We start from the raw sequence: 14,978 nt of genomic DNA, 5'->3' as shown, positions 1-14,978 counted from the left end.
AGACCAGTTTCTACACTGAAGCACCGTTCAGATTTTTGTGACTGTCCTATCTCTTTAAAGGTCACTGTTCCTAGAGCAGAGTTGTTTCAGCTTCTGCTTGGGAACACAAGAGTTTTAGTGTGCCTCTGTGTGTGTTCATGTTAGTGTGTATAGATAAATGTGTCTGTGTACACACACGTGTGTGTGTGTATGTGTGTGGAGACCAGAGGACAACCTGAGTGGGATCATTCTTCAGGAGCATTCATCTTGTTTTTTAAGACAGTCTCTCAATGGCAGTCTCACCAATTTGGCTAGACTGGCTGGCCAGAAGCCCCAAGGACCCTACTTTTCCCTGGGATGGCAAGTATGAGCCGTTACACTCAGCTGTTTTTGTGGGTTCTGTAGTTCAGATTCAGGTCCTCATGCTTGTGAATAAACACTATCTCCCCAAGCTTTTGCTGTTCCCTCTAATGTTAGCTCCTACTGATGAGGAAACTGAGCGAAGTCCCCTCCCTGTTCATTAGCAGCTGATGCTGCCTGGTTACTTTGCTCTGAGAATAGACCTGGTAGTGCTTCTGCTGCCTCACATGCTGATTTATTTTTGTTCTGGTTTGGAATTCTGAAGACTAGACACAACACATCCACTCTCGGTTACACTGTGGATAGAGAAATACTATTTGGAGCTGATTATATGTGCTCAGATCTTGCACCCAGGCATGTGTCAGGAGACCTCAAGGAATCTTGCCGCCCTTCTACTGTGAGCCAGAATTCTCCCTTTGAAGTTCAGAGGTTTTATCTAAAAAGCTGGACATACTGTGATATTCAAAGGGCCACTCTTTGAGATTACCAAATTCCGCAGGAAATTTAGTTTCTGACTTTGTAACAGTGTCATTTACATAAAATCCCTTGGCTTCTCCTACAAAGGGTAGCAATACTCAGTCCCCATGTGAAAGGATCAATAGAAGGAATGTGCTGACCTTTTTTTTGGGCATGGCCACCTAAATAAATACTCAGGGCCTGATGGGCACCAAGATTTAAGGATAAAATGACTGTTTTGGGCAAATAGTGGAAATAATACTGTCCACCTCTTTCCCTCTTAACTTCAATATGAATACCCAGTCACCATGAGCTAGATACATGGTGATGATTATAACAGTAGTTTGACTAGTTCTATGAATTGTGTTCTAAGTCTTTATTAATCCAACACAGGAATTGACTTCTATTCTGTTGTCTCAAACGAAGAGCTCCTTAAAAACAACACAAAAGAAACAATCAGCTGTTTTTATATTTTTGTATTCTTCAAACTTGAGCTGAAACACAAATCCCTTTTGTAGATTTTAAACACTGACTTCTCACAGCAAAGAGGAGAGGAAGGCAGCTGAGGCACTGTAGAAACTGTGATTAACCCAGAGCCAGAAAGTGCTACTTTGAATTCCCATACTCTCTTAGTGATCTTGGGCAAATAATCTTTCTTCACCTTGCAGGGTTTTTGCAAATATAACACACAAAAACGATTTTTAAACCAGAAATATAAGCGTGTTATAGGAACATTACTACAATGTTTTATTTTTATACCTTGTGGAAACTAAGAGTGGACACTGTGTTAAAATTCTCAAATCCTGTTGGCATATCATACCATTGAGGTTTAGTTTGGCCACATGGAATCTATAGACTCACAGAAGTGTAATTGGTTATAAATTTTATTTTATTTTTTTGGCACAAAGATTTGTTCTCTTTTCTAAAAAGTATTTTATGCAGCTATTTAGAAGCACGGCATTGCTTCAATGATTATGAATAAAAAAATTACCTGTGTGTACATGAACTTGCATGAACTGTTTTTGTATACATCCATGCATATGAGTGCTGCTGCGTGTGTTTCTCATGAAGAAGTCAGAAGACAACTTCACTGTCTGTCACACAGAGGGTATGACTGTAAGGGAGAGAGTGGAAAGGGTAAAGGAATACTCAGGTGCCAATGATCAAACAAAACAGAGAAGGAAACACTTGATAATCTTCACTGTCTTTCCCCTTCCTCAACCTTGCAGCTGAAGGTGACGAGGGGTGTGTGTTCTTTGCTTCCATTATTTTTTTTTTTCTTAAATAAAGGCTCTGCCCAATTTGTGTGGCTCTGGGCCTAAGAGCTTTAGCCAGGAAACCAGCGAGAACGGAACCAGAACCAGACCTAAAATACAGAGAAAAGTGAAACTACACAGAGAAACAAGGGGTCAAGAGACTTTCAAAACACGGGGAGGCCAGACAGGGACTTGTGGACTGGGCCTGCCTCTAGTCAAACTGCACCATGATACTAGAGGCCAAAAAGTGGTGATGCAGTATGTGTTACGTACATTAACTCTATAGATACTGTGGTTCTGAAGATGGTATCTGTGTTCTAGGGTTCCAGAGACACACCTTGGGCTTGTACAAGTGATGGAGTTCTCTTTACTGAAAACTTTGTGACCCAGGGCAGAGGTGTCAGTTTGCTCACTGATGAGTGCCTTGGATGCTTTGAATCTGTCGAACATATACTATGTGCCAGGCTTGTTTTCATGCAGGAGGATAGGAAGTTGAGTACAATACAGAACATTTTTACAAAATGCTCTTCTGACTGGGCATGGAGGCGCAGGCCTGTTGTGCTGCCCACACTTGGGAGGCAGAGAAAGGTGGGCCAGGCACTCAAGGCCTGTGGATATGTTAGTGAGTTTGAAGCCAGCCTGGGCTATCGTGAGTTCAGTATAGGCTAGAAAGAAGGTGAGATTTAGAACATATGAGTTATGTTTCCTCTCTGTGCTTCTCTGGTCTTGGACATTTCAAAGAGCTACTTGACTTACTCTTGAGGGTCAGATAATGGAAACACTGTTACTGCTTGCCCTAAGTGCTCAGGAATTTTTCTGTTTCTCTGGTCAGAGTCTGTCAAGATTCTCCTTTGCAGTGATCTTACCCAAAATACTACCTCGAGATGAATTTTTTCCCAGCCCAGCTCCCAGAGGTAGCTGGAAATTTCAGACATAAGCACATGTGAAAACATAAAATGGGAAAGAGATGCTAACTGGTTACATGCAACTAAGTGGTACTCCATTAACGAAGTAAGGGCTCTTTCAGCAAGCCAGGCCTGGGTTCTTCTGTCAGCAACTTGTCTTACTTAGAATATGTAACTTTTGAAGTTTAAGAATCAGAGAACCAAAGGTAAGAACATTGGTGGGTGGTGATATGTGGATCACACAGGCTGCCGTTACCTCCTAATCATTGAAATCTGGAAAAGAGGGTAACAGGAAGCATCCCCAGCCTTGAGTTCCACCACCCAGATCCTCACCATCTCTTGTCACTCTCCATTTGTACGTCTTCCTTTTCTTCTTTCATAGTATCTTTAGAAACTCATTACATCTTTAGTCAAGCACATGCCTTTTCTCCAAATCCTCAACTTGACCATAACCATTGTGAATGGGTCCTACATCCAAGGAAACCAGCTCAGTGTTGACAGGAATTCCAAGCAGAGCATAAGCAAGCATGTCTCCATATCAGGTTAGACCAGTGTCTTTTCACCTCTGCTGAAACACGCCTATCAGTCCCTGCCTCGTTTCTCCTGTGGATGTGAGAATTGCTGGCAGGACTCACACTTGAGGTCATATACCCTTTCTATCTATATATAGTTCTTTATGGGTGAGGATCACCTTGAGTGCAGCTTCCAAGTGTAGTCCTATAACACTACAGTAGTGAGGAGTAGCTGGCCCGAAAGGGTGATTAGGAAAGCATTGGTGGAGACAATAGCAGGTGATTGGTTCTTTCCCATAACGCATTGGATACACTTATCATTGTTGTTGTTTTTCTACCAAAGAACTCTGAATACCACACTTCTGCTTCTTGTTCCTTCCTTTTCCTGGATCTCTTTCTTTTCTCCCTTTTCCTTCTCCTCAGGAGTGTAAGACTTTGTGTGTCTATGTGTGTAGGTGCATTTGGAAGTCAGAGATAAACTTTGGCCATAAGTACTCAGGAAGTATATACTTTATTGCTTGAGGCATGACCTGACATTGACCTTGAGCTAGGCTAGAGGGCCAGTAAGCCCTGGAAATCTACTTCTCCCTTTCTCAACTCCCTCTAGTGCTGGGTTTACAAATGGGTCAAAGCTAGGGGCCTCATGCTTGTGCAGCAAACGCTTTGCCAATGGAACTATCTCCCGAGCTCTAAGATTCATCTTTTCCTTATGCCACAGCTCTAAGATTCATCTTTTCCTTGTTCCTGTACCTGTCACTGGGAGCTTCCTTACTCTTGACGCCCACTTCAGCTTTCCCTCAGTCTTCCCGCCCTCTGTCTCACTCTCCTTCCCACTGTTTTTCTTCTGGAGCCAGGTCTTATCCCATGTTTTTTTCCTTTCTTATTTAACCAACACCAGCCATCAGCAGCCCTTGAATCCTCCATGTTACGAGTGTTACTGACTTCCAGTGACACTCTCTATTGAGTACCATGGTATACTGGTCACCATGGCAGCACAGCTTCATGGTTTGAGTTTGCATCCTTGCAAGTTGCTTTAATTCTCTAAGCCCAGGAATTGCCTCTGTTGTCAAATGGGAATGTCCACAGTATCTTGTTAGATCCTTGGGAGGATTAGATGAGCTTGTGAACCTGAAAACCTTCATATAGGACTGGCATACACTTTTTGGCGAATAGACCTTAGTCACTTATTGAAATCATAGGAGGGCAGTGCTTTTGAGAGGTTTAAGGATTCCATTGTGGCTGAAGACACGGACCATGGCATCCTGAAGCTGTTTGTCCTGTGACTAAAAACAGCTCTTTTCAGTGCAAAGTGAAGAGGATGCAGAGGTCTCTTGCAGCTCGGGTAAAGGGAACATAGCGTTAGGGTGAATGGAAGCGTTCAGATACTCATTCTTGCATCACTCTTGCATCGCACCATGGTGTTCTGCAAGTTCAGGGGATTGTCCTTGTTATCCGCAGGGAATTTGCCAAAGAAAGAGAGAGAGTGGAGAACCGGAGGGCATTCATGAAGCTGCGGCGCCAGCAACAGATTGAACGCGAGTTGAATGGGTACCGTGCCTGGATAGACAAAGCAGGTAAGGCTAAGGGTTAGGGTTAGGGGGCTGGTGGGTAGCGGCCCATGCCTAGAGGTACCCTGCCCCGTATCTCTAAGACTTCCATCCAATGCTAGATGGAGAGCAGTGAGGAACTCTGCGTGTCCTGTGAGTGTTTAGGCTCCCCTTCTGTTTTGAGGGCTTCTAGAGTCTAACTCCCCCCCTGTTCTTAACTAAACCCCTTTCACAAAGTAGGGGTGTTATCTGACAAAGCTCAGTAAAACAGAAGAAAAGCCAACCCTGAACAGCAGTGAGGCCAGTCTGGTGATATTTTTACTTTGCCTCGCCCTGCAACTCTGCAACTGATCATCCATGTATTCAGCAACTATAGACTGACTAACCCTACTTTGTGCCAGGAACTCAGAGTGCAGGGTTGAGCCAAACAGACCGTTATGCCTCCAGACCTCATGTCTTCCGGACCTCAGTCTTCTTGAGTTGGGAAGGAAGCAAGAAACAAAATACTTAATACCTCACAAGAAGGTGGTGGGTGCAATGGGAAAACAGGTCAAGCAGGCTTGTGGGGTGAGGCTCTGCTGTAGCTTCCCCCCAAAATGGTGCAGCAGGGGCCCTTTTGTATGGCAACTTGGAGGAGGTGAGGAATTGGCCGTGGAAAGAGCTGACAATGTCAAGTCAGATTTAAGAGAATGGCCACTGCTGCTGCAGGAGTAAAGGGGACAAGAACAGGATTAAGAGTGGCAGGCGGCAGTATGAAAGCAGTCATAGATGAGTCACAGCGGTTATGTGTGCGACCTGATGGGTCACTGGGCTTTCTAGTGAGCAGAGGTCCCCCGGCTTGAGATTGTAAAGGAACATATGTTTGCAGCACTGGAATTAGACCATAGAGAACAAGGCCAGAGGCAGGAGTGGGATGAGCGTGGGGCCACTGCAGCTGTCCCCAGCAGTGAGGACAGGTGTTCACCTGATATCTGAGCTGTCTTCAGTGCTCACTCATGGGAAGAACTTGAGCCCAGGTAGAGGGATGGATCCAGACTTGCCACAGTGGCATTAATGCAGAGCCACCAGGTTCAAGGTGGCTCAGGTGCTTATGAGAGGCATCAGTCACCCTCTCTGACAATAAAACGGAAGCATTTGCTTTCGTTATTATTTGAAAGACTGGATTGTATTAGTGTTATATATCTTCATTTTCCTCCAGAGCAAAGAGTGATTTTTTTTAATAAAAAAAAAAAATTCATGTGACAGTCAGCATCTTTCTCTATCCCTAGTAGTAGAAAGCCAGCCACAAATGTGAAGTCACAGTGAGACTAATAGGGACCTTGATTTGATTCTGTGAGCCTTATTCTTCCAGGGAAACTTGAAATGATGCAGTTACACTTAGTGTGACCACCAACACTGCAAAGCCCTCTTTAAGCTCAGTAGTAAACTTTTGGTTATCGGTAAGGGCTGAGAAAGTATGTGTATAACTAAAAGCCAGACACATATTTCCTGTTTTGGGCATCCACATTTCCTTGTCATCCTTGGAGGCAGGAGATATGCCTTTTGATTGTGTGTCCATTTCACCCCCTTTTTTTTCTTTATTAATTATACTTTATTTACTTTGTATCCCCCCTGTGGTTCTCTCCCTCCTTCCATCCCAATCCCTCCCTTCCTCCATCCACCCTCTGCATGCATGCCCCTCCCCAAGTCCACTGATAGGGGAGGACTTCTTTTCCTTCCTTCTGATCCTAGTCAATTAGGTCTTATCAGGAGTGGCTGCATTGTCTTCTTCTGTGGCCTGGTTCACCCCTTTTTCTTAAGCCTGTTGAATAGGGGTGAGAGGGTTATCAATCTTGCCTCCCTCTTCCCAGAATGGTAAGTCCACCTTACCAGGGGAAGGCAAGCTGATTTGCCTCCAGGCCAGGCAGGCAGCTTGACGCTACCAACTGTCCTTGGCGTCCTCACTAGTGGAGCCATCTGACAAACTGCTGAGTGAGCTGGCAGTGTACCCAGGAAAGGCTTCTCCCAGGCCTGGCCATGACCCTATCCAGGGTCAGGTGCCGTGGATGCAGCTCTTTTTATAGCATGATTTCCCAATCCTTGCAAAATTCCAAAATTCCAAAAGTTCCCTTTTTTCCAGTTAGCAAAGGCAGCCCTCTCCCACTTCTAAGAAAGAAAGAAAGGAAGGAAGGAAGGAAGGAAGGAAGGAAGGAAGGAAGGAAGGAAAGAAAGAAAGAAAGAAAGAAAGAAAGAAAGAAAGAAAGAAAGATTAGCACTGCAACATCAAATTGTGCTTCCTGGCCCTTCCCTTTACAAGCAGAGCATGAGTGAATCAGAGACATATGGGTTACATTTCCCTGGAAAGACACTCAAGTTCGAAAGCGAACTTGGCAAAAGGTATTGGTGGGGGAAGGGTGGTTTTTAGTGCATCTAGAGCCCTTGAAATGCTTCTCAGAAATCCTCGGCAGCCCTGCACATCTTCTATCTGCCTGGGGAGCTCCAGATCTGCCCATTTCAAAGTCAGACACTGTGCATAGCAGAAGTGACCCCTGGCTAAGATAATTAAGGGTGCTATGGTATAGCTTAGCAGAGACTTAGTTTTACGGTGATACCCTCCAAATGTGCTATAAAGTGCCTTAAAAACCCCGGATATCTGCATGAAGGAGCACCCCACCTGTAACACTTCACCTGTTAACATGGAATTTCACTGGAGGCTGTACTTGAAGACCTAAGCTAAACATTCATGACATTCTCTAATGGCTATCCTGCAAAGTAGTGTCCAAATCTTAAAATGTTCCCTGGGAAATTCATTCTATAAGCTCTCAAATTTATCTGCAGGTAGGATTATACTAATGGGTTTACCCTTTTCTACTTGTCTGTTACTTGTTATAAAAGTGCTTCAGTTAAGCCCTTGTTTGACAAGGTGTGCCGCAAACTTTTCCCTAACAGCTTGATCTTTGGAAATGATTGTCAAAGCGCCTATGGGCTAAAGTGGGGTTAGAGATCAAAACTCAACCCCATCACTCTTAGAAGGGCACCTTGGGGGAAAAAACACCGCAATGTCAAATTGTGCTTCCAACAGACATAGGACAGAAAGGCTGTTTTGTTAGTCCCTTTGAAGGGGACGTTAGTGAAGTTTATTCATAGAAGTCTTGGTGAAAAAAAAATAATAATAATGCACAGCTCTTCAATGATGGCGCTGCTCCTGAAGAGAGGGATCCTGGAAAAAGAGACTCTAGGAATTATGTGATACCTTTTCACATGCCAACAAAATATTATAAGTTGTAGTACCAATGGGTCCTTCAATTTTCTGGCACCCGCTGTGCATTCAAGAATTGATTCTGACACCTGAAGGTAGCACATACCCTCCATGTTAAAGCCTTAGCCCCAGAGCGCTAGCCCCACTCCAGTAGCCAGACAGTTGGATTCAAGATGGGCCTCAATTCTGCCTGGCCAGATATACATTTGGAAATATATATAGTCTTATAGTCCCTTTCATCAGTTCAATGATATTTAAACAAAAACCAAAACAAAACAAAAAACTTCTAGACCCCAAGAAAAGGACACTCACTGCTTAAGATAAAAGATACAAGTCAGAAAGAGCATAGGTCATGGATACACAGGATAAAGGATGAGGCTTACCAGCCTCCACAGAAGTGTTCGCTGACCCAGAACCTCTCAGTCCAGTGTTTGGGAAGTTCGTGGAGATTTCCTTACGTAGCATGTTAGATTAAACTGATGGTCATTTGTAATAGAACTGTGTGACTCCAGGCTCTCCTCTCTTCCCCAAAGATAGGGATATCATATATAAGTTCTACCTCTCTGATCATGTGGTTGAGTTCTTCTGGCTGCCAGCTTTTATCCTTAAGTTATCCAGGGCCCTTTCCTGCCATGACTCATCTCATTAGCATACAAAAGACTGTTCTGTGCCAGGGACCAGCGACAAAAGCCACACACATATATTCCTGATGAGGCACGGCTTCAATCCATGCTGGTGCCCACGATGGGCTCTGAACTGTTTTTACTCTCTCTATGTCGCCTTTAGCCAGAGCTGTTCCCGAGGGGTTTTCATTTTGCAAAATAATTTGGCATTTACAGATAATTTACCAAACCATTTGTTTCCATACAGAGGAAGTCATGCTTGCTGAAGAAAATAAAAACTCTGGAACGTCAGCCTTGGAAGGTAAGACAGCGCGGCGAGCTGGGCTTCATTAGTATCTGCCCTCTTAGGCGGTGGCAGTCTTTCTTGAACAAAGAGGAGAAAGAAAGAAGAGGGGGGCCACACTGGGATTTGAAACACCAGTTTCTCTGTAATAAAACCCCTCATGCTTTAAAATGATGAGAATTGAGTCACGGATTTAAATGCCTTTTAAAGTGATGGAAATGAAACCCAAGAGTTGCATTGTTCCAGGGCATGTGATTGATAGAGCTCAATGAAAAGACCATCATACAACCGATGGTCTATGAAGGGATCGTCTTTTAAAATGTATGGGGATCATCTTGGGACCACTTTCATTCCCGGGAAGTGCCACTGTTTATAAAGAGCCAGAACAAATAGATAGGGAGGGTCTGTTTACCTACTGCATATAGATTTAGATAAACTCCAGCTGGGATTCAAAAACCTATGAGCATCCGCAGGTGCTGGCAAGCACAGCACTGCCATTCTGTAGACTCTTCACATTCCTAGTACCCTGGCTCCAGTATTTAAAGCCGACACCTGTGTCACAGGGCCCTCGCGCAAGGCCTCTTGCCCACAGCCCTCAAAGTTTTGTCCAGGATGATCTGGGTGTACTTATGGCCTCTCACTGGCCTTCCCCTTCCCTGGCGTAGTGCTTCGAAGGGCAACCATCAAAAGGAGCCGGACGGAGGCCATGACCCGAGACTCCAGCGATGAGCACTGCGTTGATATCTCTTCTGTGGGTGAGTGATCCAGTCAGATCTTCTTTTCCTTCTCTGGATCTCCCATGAAAATGAAGATCCTGTCTTTTGAGAAGACCCACAAGGAGGAAAAAGAACCAAAGGATCCAGAATTTAGGGACATAATTAAGGGAAGGCATGGGATTCTAACCTAGATGACAATGATTTACAGAAAAGACAAAAGGACCAGGGGATGCTGTGTATGTACATGAAACTCGGGGATTAGGGTTCTTCAAGTGTGACAGATGGATCTCATTTGCAGATGTATCCTCTCTCTCTCTCCTCTCTCTCTCTCTCTCTCTCTCTCTCTCTCTCTCTCTCTCTCTCTCCTGGGTGTGACAGTGAGAACCCACGTTGGGATACAGATTGAGTATCCCTAATCTAAAAATCCAAAATCTGAACTGCTCCAGAATTAGACATTTATTTATTTTTTTTTTAAAACAATGCTGTGCCAACGCAAGTGGAAAATTCCACACCATGAAACTTTGGTTTCTCCCACAAAGTTATTTAAAATATTATATAAAGTTACCTTCAGCCTATGCATATAAGATGTGTCTGAAACATAGTGAATTTTTATTCGTAGACATGGATCCCCACCTCCAAGATACTTTATCATGTACAACCCATACTGTGATAGCTAAAATAATGCCCTAAAATCTGAACTGCTTCTGGTCCATATATTTTGGATAAGGGATACTCAATCCATATTTTTCAAGGATCCTCAGGACCTATTTCTTCTAGTGACCCACATGGGAGAAGTTGCAGCCATTTTCTTAACCATAGTAGCACCAACCTACTTCCATCACGTGAAATTTAAATGGATTCCTTTTTAACAACCTGCTGATATGACTACAGTTCAATCCTAGGTTCTCTTACAGATTCTGACTGATGACAGGAATTTTCCTCCCCAGAAAAAAGGGCAAGATCTCACTCCATCCTAAAAAGCAGAAGAGATTTACAGAGCCCATTGCTGCTTTACATTACCAGAGGCAGAAATATCACAAATGCAGCAGGAGGATTCCGGTGTCTGCAGCATATTTAAAAGGGAAGGGCAGAGAGAAGCCCAATCTGTTACAGATATAAACACGATCCTGTTAGGATTCCAGATGCTGGGTGTCTGCCTGGTGTCCTGCTTGGGAATCTTTCAGTTTCCTAGGACTTGAGAGTACCTGGAGAGGAGAAGCAGGGTTTCTTCCTGTGGAGATGAATTAGCCCAAAACATAGGGGTTGCCCCGGTCTACAATGTGGCCGTCACCTTGCCCGGCTACTCAAGCTGTCCAACTTGCCCTTTGGATGCACCTGATCATGGAGGGTAAGCCTGGGCTGCTTTTGTAGTCTCATTCGTCTTCTTTTCCCTTCCTTAGGCACACCCCTTGCCAGAGCCAGTATCAAGAGCACGAAGGTAGACGGTGCCTCCTATTTCCGGCACAAGGAACGACTTCTGCGGATCTCCATCCGCCACATGGTCAAATCCCAAGTGTTTTACTGGCTCGTCCTGAGTGTTGTGGCGCTCAACACTGCCTGTGTGGCCATTGTCCATCATAACCAGCCCCAGTGGCTCACTCACCTCCTCTGTAAGTGAACAGCAAGTGCTAGCCCCTCAAGTGGGTGGCTTGGTTTTGTGTGTGGATGACTGAAAGGGCGAAAGGCATGCTAACAGTTCACACTGAAGGAGGCCAACCTGCGGCAAGGGAGGATGCTTTCTCAAACAACCGCTCATAGCCTTCGTCATCAGGTGGCGTAAATGATCACTGCTGGTGTTTAACGGCACCGCAACAACGGTAACAATAGGTTGGAGTTGTACCTTGGGTCCTAGAAGTTTCTTATAAGGGTTCAGTGGTATAAAGGAACAAACACATTAGCTCTATCTGCCTCTGAGTCTGAGTGATGGCCAGGAGACTGCTATGTCTCGTTGTATAGAGAGGAATACTCACTTCCATCAACAAAGCCAGAGTAGAGACTTTTCTTCTCTGAAGGCCACCCTCTACTTGAAGGCCATTGATAACCCTCCTATCACTAAAGCGCAACTGTTGGTTGGGCCAGGGGCTCATCATAGCTCAAAGTGCTCAGAAATTAGGCTTTTCCCAATGCTTACTTCTTACATGCTGGGTTATAAGGCTCCTCTATAAGGGGTGCATATTAGTTGGAGAATGGAGGAGCTCATACCATCCCTGGATTACCAAAATGGTAATCATTTTACCATCCAAAAGTAAAATGATTCTACTTTTACCCCTTACAGACTATGCAGAATTTTTGTTTCTGGGACTCTTCCTGTTGGAGATGTCCCTGAAGATGTATGGCATGGGGCCACGCCTTTATTTCCACTCGTCATTCAACTGCTTTGATTTTGGGGTAAGTCATCGGAACCCCTCTGTCCTTCTGTTTCATGTTGCTAAGCCACGGTTTTAGATAAGCAGCTTGGCCTGTCACTCAGCATGAGCCATTGAAGTCAGAAATTATAAAGGGAGCAGGGGTATGATGAGATAAAGGGAATCCAAAAGTGAATGAATCCTTGCCAGGCAAGGATTTGTTTGGTTTTTTAAAACCCCTTTGAGTTTTAGTGTTTTTATTGATGTATAACACATATACTAAAGAGTGTATATTTAACTATATAGCTCAATGAGATTTTACAAAGCTACTCATAGCCAGAATTTTGAACCACTTATTATCTTGGGTGAAGTCTGGGAGAGAAGGACAAAGGACTTAATTCTAGAGGTGGCTGTGGAAGAAAGAGGTTATACATTTGTTTATTCCCTACTTCAGTTTAAAATGAGCATAATTGTCCAGATATGCCCTCATATGAACTCACACAGTCTTGTGTTAGCACGACTCCATGCAGAACATTTCATCCAGCTGTTTACCTTCTGTATAATAGTTATGTGCGTGTCTTGTTTAGTAGGGTTCAAGGTGCATTCAGACACATTCATTTCCTGTGCTGCTTACAGGAGTCCTGTACAAGACACAAGGTGTTAGGAGTCAGCCTGTCTCTCCACATAAAGCTATAGAGACTGCACTGCTCAGCGCACATACCTGGTTTTGCAGTGGAACTGCGTGGCAGGGCCCAAGGTTTCTGAGCCTCCTCTCTTTCTGCCAAACCCATTTCTTTTTCTGCCAAAGCTCTAGTCAGGTGATAAGGACACAGAGCACTTGCCAATCTACATTTTCACCAAGAACAGACGGTTCTGAGTACAGGCAATTTTCAGGCCTAATAGCTAGTAAGAGACCATTTTAACCTTGCTTTTCTCATATACATATTTCCCGGCATTGCTTTGAGGACCCATTTTCATTATTTCTCCCAGCCCAATGCCTACGGCACAGTCAACATTCCATAAGTGTATAATTACAACGTAATGCAGAGCCAGCCAAAGTGGCATGGTTTCTGGACTCCTAAGTCTCCGGAGAGTGAAGCCAAAGGATCCCAAGCTTGAGGCCAGCCTTGGCTGTGTAGCAAATTACAGGCTGACCTGAACTGGATAGTAAACCTCTGTTTCAGGAAGCAAAAGTTGGGAGGCTGGAGAGATGACTTAGTGGTTGGGGGTACTTACTGTCCTATCAAAGAGCTATGCTTGGGCATCTAGCACACATGTCAGGTAGCTCACAACGACCTATGATTCTAGCTCTAGAGGGACCCCATGTTTCTGCCCTCTGAATCGCCTGCATTCTCATGTACACCTGCGCATACCCATAACTGAAAGTAATAAAAATAACTGCAGAAACTGCAGACTTTGAAGGTGTGCAGTCGACAGATCGCTTGCCTTGCATGTGTGGAGAAGGCCCTGGATTCTGTTCTAATTCCCACAAACAACAACAGTCTTGAAATGTTAATTGCAATTATGACTTCCAATAGCAATCAGACTCTATGTAAACAAAGACACTATTGCATCGAGGATTGCGGGGCCTCAGTTCCTGAAAGATAGTTAACATAACAGCACCAAAATGTTCTGAGCAGAGCTATAGAATAGAGCGATGAGAGAATTTGGACCCTTCCTGAGATTTCCATTGGAACACAACCTGGACTAACCCAAACTGGTCTCTGTGATTGAGGAACCACTCCTTTGTCTGTGTATCCAAGGAGATATGATGCAAAATCCATTGCTATCCAATTTGTGCAAAAGTAGTGGCTGGGTATTGTAATTTTGCTAAGGCCAAGTCAGGAAGGCAATGCTCACTGAGCTGATTTAAAGTTAAGAGAAGAGCAGGAGCTCGGGGGCGGGGGGGGGGGGGGGCTGTCTGTTTGTTGTTTTGTTTTGTAGCCATTTTTCTTTGGTAGCTTCTCAAGTTTGATAGCTTGATTGGAGTTAGGGCTGGCTGGGTAGGAAGAACCTCAATTTTACCAGAGCCTAATGAGAGCTGGTGATTCTGTACTAAGTACCAAGATGCTTCTGTGTTCTCACTCCCTCTTCTCACTGTGGCTGGGTTTGTCTTATAGGTCACAGTGGGCAGTATCTTTGAGGTTGTCTGGGCAATCTTCAGACCTGGTACCTCTTTTGGAATCAGTGTCCTACGAGCTCTCCGGCTCCTAAGGATATTTAAAGTAACCAAGTAAGTGATGACATCTGGACTTTTCCCACCCCCTTTAAGGACTGAACTTGTATTCCCTTCTCTTCCTGGCTTTCTCGCTCTCTGCTCCATTTCTCACTTCCCTAAAGACAAAAGTAGAAAACTGTCAGTGACAACATGCTGAGTGCCACATTTCCCAAGGGAGGATCACACTGTTACCACCCCATCTTCCCAGATGCACAAAGGCAGTTGATCTCAGACTTACAGGCAGATGACAAGCTGACCCTGGGGATGAGGGGTACTGTACCACACCTGTAACCTTGTTTTGGTTTCCCAGGTATTGGGCATCCCTCCGGAATCTGGTTGTCTCCTTGATGAGCTCCATGAAGTCTATCATCAGCTTGCTCTTCCTCCTCTTCCTCTTCATTGTTGTCTTCGCTCTCCTAGGAATGCAGCTCTTCGGAGGCAGGTGAGGACCAGGGTGCTTTCCATCAAAAGGATTAGCCTCAGGCCTGGAAGTATCAAGGTGATTGATTGGACTTGTTACTGTTTTGTTTGCTCTTGGCC

At 44.5% G+C, this 14,978-nt stretch overlaps 1 protein-coding gene across 1 annotated transcript in view; it reads left to right on the top strand.

Moving 5' to 3' along the window:
• Positions 1-14,978, top strand: part of Cacna1e (calcium voltage-gated channel subunit alpha1 E) — a 475,585-nt gene that overhangs the window by 368,567 nt on the left and 92,040 nt on the right. The window contains exons 10-16 of the mRNA XM_060364472.1: positions 4,927-5,042; positions 9,124-9,177; positions 9,825-9,914; positions 11,276-11,485; positions 12,151-12,263; positions 14,341-14,453; positions 14,749-14,880. Of these exons, the coding sequence (XP_060220455.1) occupies positions 4,927-5,042; positions 9,124-9,177; positions 9,825-9,914; positions 11,276-11,485; positions 12,151-12,263; positions 14,341-14,453; positions 14,749-14,880 (828 nt within the window). The remainder of the gene's footprint in view (positions 1-4,926; positions 5,043-9,123; positions 9,178-9,824; positions 9,915-11,275; positions 11,486-12,150; positions 12,264-14,340; positions 14,454-14,748; positions 14,881-14,978) is intronic.

The sequence above is a fragment of the Meriones unguiculatus genome, chromosome 11, assembly GCF_030254825.1.
Source record: "Meriones unguiculatus strain TT.TT164.6M chromosome 11, Bangor_MerUng_6.1, whole genome shotgun sequence".
Taxonomy (NCBI): domain Eukaryota; kingdom Metazoa; phylum Chordata; class Mammalia; order Rodentia; family Muridae; genus Meriones; species Meriones unguiculatus.
Note: the sequence above shows the minus strand (reverse complement) of the source record. Positions and strands in the feature narration are given on the sequence as shown.